Source organism: Physeter macrocephalus, chromosome 7 (assembly GCF_002837175.3).
Source record: "Physeter macrocephalus isolate SW-GA chromosome 7, ASM283717v5, whole genome shotgun sequence".
Taxonomy (NCBI): Eukaryota; Metazoa; Chordata; class Mammalia; order Artiodactyla; family Physeteridae; genus Physeter; species Physeter macrocephalus.
The window spans coordinates 79,669,711-79,677,577 of NC_041220.1; the positions used below are offsets into that span (position 1 = coordinate 79,669,711).

The 7,867-nt window shown below is 42.2% G+C and overlaps 1 protein-coding gene across 2 annotated transcripts in view; it reads left to right on the top strand.

Moving 5' to 3' along the window:
- The first annotated feature begins 3,595 nt into the window (after positions 1-3,595).
- The window catches only part of RFC1 (replication factor C subunit 1), a 77,667-nt gene continuing 73,395 nt past the window's right edge, over positions 3,596-7,867 (top strand). For both annotated transcript variants that reach the window (XM_024116833.3, XM_024116847.2), the window contains exon 1: positions 3,596-3,845. In XM_024116833.3, coding sequence (XP_023972601.1) covers positions 3,843-3,845 — 3 coding nt within the window. In that variant the 5' untranslated portion in view covers positions 3,596-3,842. The remainder of the gene's footprint in view (positions 3,846-7,867) is intronic.

The following is a 7,867-nucleotide window of genomic DNA, read 5'->3' on the forward strand; positions in this document are numbered from 1 at the left end:
CTCTCCTACAGACAAATTAAAAATAAATCATGTTTGGTAATCTTTTTAGGACTCTTCAAATTTCTCTGCCATGGGAAACAAATGAGTATCATATTTTGCCACAAAACACATAGCAATCTTTTTTTTTCTTTTTTTGGCCACAAAATACAAAGTGTAAAATGATGGGATCATAGCAATCTTTTGGCTTAAAGTCTTATGAAGCCTTTCTTTATAGCACTTACCCTTATCTGAAAGTACAGAATTTATTTTTATCTACTTACTTATTTTTCTCTTTTCCTCAAAAATATGAACTTTAGGGAAGCTGGGACTGTCTGTCTTGTTTACTATGGTTTCCCAGCATGCACATAAAAAAGTGCCGACACACAGCAGATGTTCAATAAATATTTGTTGAATGATGCATCAAAATCACCACAGTGGAGAAAATAAGCATGAATATTCCGTTCCTGCTTATTTTTGGTTACACTTTGGGTTCTTTAAAACATTTCTGTTTACCTATTACTTTACAACAATCTACCCCAAACTTAGTACCTTAAAAGAACAATAATTTTATTATGCTCACACTACTGTGAGTCAGAGAATTTAGGCAAGCCTTGACTAGGTGATTTTTCTGCTCTATGTAGTGCTGACTGGGGTCACTTAGTGGAATTCCACTAGCATCTGGTATGGTGGGTCCAAGATGGTTTCACTTACAAGCCTGGTACCTGGTGGAGATGGCTGTAAGCCTGGGCTCAACTGGCCCCTTCTCCTGCTTTACATGGTGGCTCAGGGCTTCAAGAGAGCAAGATGAGAGTTGCTGGTCCTCTTAAAGCTTACATTTGGAACCGTCATAGCATCATTTCCACCATATTCTTGGATCAAATCAGTCACAGGCCAGCCCACGTTTGGGGGAGAAGTATCAAAGCATATACAGCCATTTTAAATCTGGAACATTAAAAAATTTTTTATTTAATTAATTAATTTATTTATGGCTGTGTTGGGTCTTTGCTGCTGTGCACGAATTTTCTCTAGTTGCAGCAAGCGGGGGCTACTCCTCACTGCCGCGCGCAGGCCTCTCACTGCAGCAGCCCCGCCTGTCGTGGAGCGTGGGCTCCAGGCGCCCGGGCCCCAGCAGTTGTGGCATGCGGGCTCAGTAGTTGTGGCTCGCAGGCTCAGTAGTTGTGGCTCTCAGCCTCTGTAGTTGTGGTGCACAGGCCTACCCTCTCCGCGGCATGTGGGATCCTCCCGGACCAGGGCTCGAACCCATGTTCCCAGCAGTTGTGGCATGCGGGCTCAGTAGTTGTGGCTCGCAGGCTCAGTAGTTGTGGCACACGGGCTCAGTAGTTGTGGCTCTCAGCCTCAGTAGTTGTGGTGCACAGGCCTACCCTCTCCGCGGCATGTGGGATCCTCCCGGACCAGGGCTCGAACCCATGTTCCCTGCATTGGCAGGCTGATTCCTAACCACTGCGCCACCAGGGAAGTCTTGGTACATTTTTGAGATAGAATATTTCCAAGTAAATGTTCCTAAAGAAAACAATCCAATGCCACGGAGCAACTAAGCCCGTGTGCCACAATTACTGAGCCTGTGCTTTAGAGCCCGCGCGCCACAACTACTGAAGCCTGTGGGCCTAGAACCCATGCTCTGCAACAAGAGAAGCCACCGCAATGAGAAGCCCGTTCACTGCAGTGAAGAGTAGTCCCTGCTCACCGCAACTAGAGAAAACCCTTGTGCAGCAACAAAGACCCAATGCAGCCAAAAATAAATAAATAAATAAACACACAAATAAATAAATAAATTTATTGAGGAAAAAAAGAAAACAATCCAACAAATTCAGTTCAGTACTTTCTGGAAGTTAGTCTTCTGACTTAATTCTCACCTGAATTCAAGGAAGCCTTCAAAATACTAAAAAAGGAATGCAAAAGTTTCGTCTAATGTAAAAGATATGTAAAACATTTAATATACATCTTATTTGCTTATTTATAACACAATGAACATTGTAAATTGGTTTAGGTTCTCTGAAGTTATAGGCAAAAATTTATGTGATGTGTCTGCTATGTACAGGTTTCTGGGGAGTAGCTTCATAGTTTATTGATTTCTCAAAGGATCTAATGACTCCCCTCCTCCCCAAACAAGTATTTCCCTGAGTAAAATTATGGTGTAGATTAGTTCATTTTTGGAAACATCTCCCTTGATAATACCTAGCCTTGTGTAATAATAATGATAATAGCTGACTTAAAAAAAAGATTATTATCTGCTTATGTGCCAGGAACAGTTTCATAACCTTATGAAGAACATAGTACTATTATCCTTGTTTTACAGTTGAGGAAACTGAGGCATAGTAACTTGCCCATGGTTACACAATTAGCATGTGGTGGGGCTAGGAACCCTAGCATATTGGCTTCAGAGTGTCCCAGGCAATGAGGCCCTGCTTATGAGCTATAGTTTACTCCTTTGTAAATTGGGGATAATAATAGTAGCCAATGTCATTGTGGGTATTAGATGAGTTAAACTGGGATAGTCCATAGCTGCATGCCTGGCACATACTACAGTGGGCAGTTAATAAATAGGAGCTATCCATGCTTAGCCTCTGTTTTATTCCTGAAGTCTTTGCTATCTTTCACTGTAGAGATATGGGTGTGATAAAATGCAAGATGGAACAGGGGGTGGGTGGATAAGGATTTGAAAGTCTAGGGCCAAAGCTGGAGATACTGCTCTTCCCATTAAACTCCTTAAGGCCTCATGTTTTCTCTTAAAATTGTATGCAAATGTCACATGCTATTCAACAGTTCAATTGCTTCTCTATTAATATAAAACTTGTTTACTCCAAAGCTTTCAGGATCATTGTTCTACGGAGAAGATGTACCTTGTTTATGCCTTGGTTTCACACACACCCCTTTGAGGGACTCAGCCACCAGGTTTCGGAATTTGGAGGCCTAGATTCCCAACTAGGACCCTTAGCTTGTTTGGGCCTTATATTTTTCATTTATAAAATGGTGTGGGGGTCTTCTCTGGGGGCGTAGTGGTTGAGAGTCCGCCTGCCGATGCAGGGGACGCGGGTTCGTGCCCCGGTCCGGGAAGATCCCACATGCCGCGGAGCGGCTAGGCCCGTGAGCCATGGCCGCTGAGCCTGCGCGTCCGGAGCCTGTGCTCCGCAACGGGAGAGGCCACAACAGTGAGAGGCCCACGTACCGCAAAAAAAAAAAAAAAAAAAAAATGGTGTTGAGTAGTAATGATTATTTTACCAAAGTCTTTTTTGCCCTGGAATTATACAACATAAAATTGTCCTAAAAGTGTTTTCAAACTGTGGGTCTCCACTTAAAAGTAGGCGAAAAGACCAATTCGAGTGGTCAAACATTAAAAAAAAAAATCAGGGTAAGTACCGTTTGGTGAAATTTTTGTTTCAGAATAGATATTAAAATGTAACATGTGAAACGTACACCTAAAAGGTGTCTTACTGCGGCTGGTAATAGAAACATTTTAAAGCTACATTTAAAGGAGGGTAAGGCATCCTCTAAACGTGCCCGCCCTCGGGGGAAATCAATCTCAGAACCTCCCCACTTGAGAGCCCCCTAGAGAAGCGGAAGACGCAAATCTGGGCGCTGCCGGGGCCCCGCCTCTCCTCGCGATTGCTGCGGCCCGCGGGTCTCGGGGGCTGCACCTGGGCCCACATGGCATCTCCCGCCTCCCGCCTCTCGGCCTGGGCCCACAGGAAGCTGCGCACCTCCTGACGTCATCACAGGGTGCCGCTGCCTCGACCTACTTCCACTTCGCGGGAGAAGTTGTTGGCGCGAATGGATCCCGAGCCGCGGTAACGGATACCCCAGCCGGCCGGCCTGCCCGCCCGCGCCTTCATCCGTGGGCTGCAATGGTGAGCCCCCGGGGGAGGCTATGCAGCCAGGGGGCTGGGGAGAGTTTGCAGGCTGGGCGTGGACCTGGCATTCCTGGCATGGAGGGTCGGGGAGGACCGCGATGCGTGGCTTCGGAGGGGAGCGAAGGCAAGAAAGGGGCCACAAACTGGGCACTGGTCTCACAGCTTTCCTTGCACGGCGGGCTTCAGCTCTCAGCCGCAGCCAGCGCGCAGGCCTCTTGGTGCTGCGCAGCAGTTTTAACTTTTTTCCACTCTTGGGGGAAGGGAGAAAGGAAGGGAGTAATGAAGGTGATTTTGGGGGCTCAGCGGTACAGTTGCTTTTCCTGTTCAGTGTTGCCTCGAACCTCGGTTTGAATCCTGCCTAAAGCGTTGATTTCAGGCTTTGGGTCTCGAAGGAGAAGAATGTAACAGACTTTCCTTTCTAATGAAAAAGTTGTCTTAGGCCTTCAACTTTCATCATTAACAGCTCTGCGAAATGCTCATCACAGAGCCGTTTTGAAATCGATGGCATGGGAAGGATGTTTTATTTTGTTTAGATGAGTTCGTAGAAATCAAAGGGATAACACGGTTTACCAGGAAAAAAACAAAACAAAAAACCTGGTAGAAACAGCTGTAATACATTTGACAGCTGTCATCGCTTATCACCTGATGTTAAAAATAATCTTAAAAAAAAACCCCTCAGTGCATAATGCTGCATAAATCCTTTAAATAGATAGTGAAATAATTATGCAGCCGTCAAAACAGACATTTATACTGGAATGGCAATAATACAAGTATGTGTTTGAAATATTTTAATTTAAAGGACAATTTATGATGGTCCATTAAGCCAGAATCTACTTAATAATCAGACATAATTTTTTCAGTCATTTTATCTTCAATCAGCTTATTTGTCTGTCACAATGCCAACATTCTGAGCTGTGTGTGTGGAATTTTATGCCAAATTGGGAAACCTTACAGCCCTTCGTGTTTCTTCTCAGAGAAGGATAAAATGATAATAGCCACCTTGTAACAAGTATCTTCTTCAGGTGAATATGCGGGCTGTTTGTTTTACATACCTTTTTTCATTTAAACCTCACAGCAATCCAGTTTTACAGATGGCAAAGGAGGCTTTTAGAGTTTGAACAATTTGTGAAATAACTAATAAATGGTTGAGCTAGAATTAGAACCTAGGTTTTTCTGACCGCTACATTATACCACCTCCCTATTATGATCATAATTGCATTTTGGATTTCAGGCACTATGGTAATTGTGTAAAGTTCATGAGATTTGGAGTCTTGAAGGTGAGAGTGAGGCATTGTTTTGGTCTTGCTCTGCCATTTAATGGTTAAGTGGTTTTGATTAAGTAAATATCTTAACTTTAACCTCTTAAATCCTCTGTTTCCTTACCTGTAAAAGGGGGGAAATATAGCTGCCTTAAGTGATTGTCTTGAGGATTAAACAAGATAATAAATGTAAAGCTTCTATTCTGTTGCCTGGCATGTGGTAGGAAATATACAACTGCATTACTAATGATCTAATTTTCTCAGGAAGGACTCTATGGATCATTACAAAGAGTTTAAGGGACATCAAAGATGCCTCTGATGTTGTCAGTTATGGTGAACAACAGCTTATATAGTCAACTTTTGATTATTCAGTTACTTTAAATGATTGGTTCTTTTCCCTCTTCGTACTCCTGTTCATAGGGCATGTGAAAAATAAAGCTCTTCTCAGAAAAGAAGTGAGGAAAAGGTTCTATAAAGTACATAAGAGTTTTGGATTATATTAGTGTTTAATTTAGTCCCTCTGTCTTGTAGTACAAAAATTAGTAGAATCCTAGACCAGAATTCTGTTCAACCTATGTTTATTGAACAGCTATGCACAAGTTATATTGTACAGTAGTTCTTAACTTTTGCTTGGGTCACAGCTTTCTTTGATGTTGTGGTGAACGGTATGCAAGTTTTCTGCCCACAGAAATACATATGGATACATACACACCATTTTAGGGGATTCACATATCTTCTGAAGCCCTTCTACAGGTGCAGGGTTAGCAACTCTTGCCCTGGGAGCTGCATCTTTTTCTCAGATCTTTTCCAATTAAAGTTATCAGAGGAATAAAATACTATATATATATATATATATATATATATATATCTCCACAAAATGGAATACTATGCAACCATTAAAAAAGAGAAAACTTTATGCCTTGATGTGAAACAGTTGCCAAGATAAGTGAAAAAAGAAGGTGCAGGACAATATGTAAAGTATGCTACCACTATGTAGAAAAGGAGAGAAAAGAATATGCATATTTTGCTTGAAGATGTGAAAGATACACAAGAAACTAACATAACATTTGTTGCCTCCAAAGAGGGGAAATGTGTGTCTGAGAGGCACGGTGGGAGGGAGACGTTTTACCCTTTGGAATTTTTTTTTTTTTTTTTTTTTTTTGCAGTACGCGGGCCTCTCACTGTTGTGGCCTCTCCCTGTTGTGGCCTCTCCAGTTGTGGAGCACAGGCTCTGGACGCGCAGGCCCAGCGGCCATGGCTCACGGGCCCAGCCGCTCTGCGGCACGTGGGATCTTCCTGGACTGGGGCACGAACCCGTGTCCCCTGCATCGGCAGGCGGACTCTCAATCACTGCGCCACCAGGGAAGCCCCAAGATGCCGTTTTTAAAGAAATCAACATATATAATTCATTGGCTGGCATAGTTATTTATTGAAAATATGCATAAGTTTGAATTAAACATACATGAGACTTAAGAGAAAGCCTTTTTGAAGAGCTGTGAAAGAGAGTCTGATTACATCTAAGGTGCTTCATTGCAGCATTCTGGGGGAGACCTTTCACATTGTAGTTTACTATGCGAATGCTCTCCCGGAGCAGTGTTGTTACCCTTTTATAATGTGTTGGGTTTTTGTTGCTGCGCACCGGCTTTCTCTAGTTGTGGCGAGCGGGGGCTACTCTTCGTTGCGGTGCACGGGCTTCTCATTGCAGTGGCTTCTTTTTTTGCAGTGGCTTCTTTTTTTGGGGAGCAAAGGCTCTAGGCGCGCGGGCTTCAGTAGTTGTGGCACTTGGGCTCAGTAGCTGTGGCTTGCGGGCTCTAGAGCGCTGGCTCAGTAGTTGTGGTGAACGGGCTTAGTTGCTCCGTGGCATGTGGGATCTTCCCGGACCAGGGCTTGAACCCATGTCCCCTGCATTGGCAGGCGGATTCTTAACCACTGTGCCACCAGGGAAGTCCTGGAATTGTTTTCTTAATTTCACTTCTGGATTGTTCATTGCAAAAGTATAGAAATATAATTGGTTTTAGTGTATTGATCTTGTGTCATGCAACCTTGGAGAACTCATTTTGTAGTTCTAATAGTTTTTTAGTGAATTCCTTAGTATTTTCTCCATTTAAGATCATTTCATTGGCAAATAAATATAATTCTTCTTCTTCCTCTCCAATCTAGGTGCCCCTTTTATAATTTATTTTTTGCCTAATTAGTTTTTTTTTGCCACAGTGTTGAATAGGAGTGGCAAGAAAGATCTGTCTTCTTCCTGACCTTAAGGGACTACATTTCAACAACTTACCTGTTGTTTTTAAAGTATAATATAATTTTAACTATTTTAAAATTATTTCATTTCATTTGTCTCTTCTGTGCTGCTATCAATATACAATATTAGTCAGATGTATAATTTTGCATTTAAGTGGTTTTAAAGATAAAAGATTTTTACATTTGGATAGGTTTTGTGAAGTGTGTTGGTGATAATCAATTTCTGCTTGTGGATTTGGTGGAGAACTTAAAAATATTAATCAGAAATATTTATATTTCTTTACTTTCAAAATAGAGAAGTAAAGCCAAAATGTAATATTTTGGCAGCTACCCCACAGAGCACTGCAGTACTTATTTTGCATAAAATCCTGTACTCTTCAAAGTAAGTGAACATGGTGGCATGATTTGCTTTCTCTTTGCATTTTTTTTTAACATCTTTATTGGAGTATGATTGCTTTACAATGGTGTGTTAGTTTCTGCTTTATAACAAAGTGAATCAGTTATACATATACACGT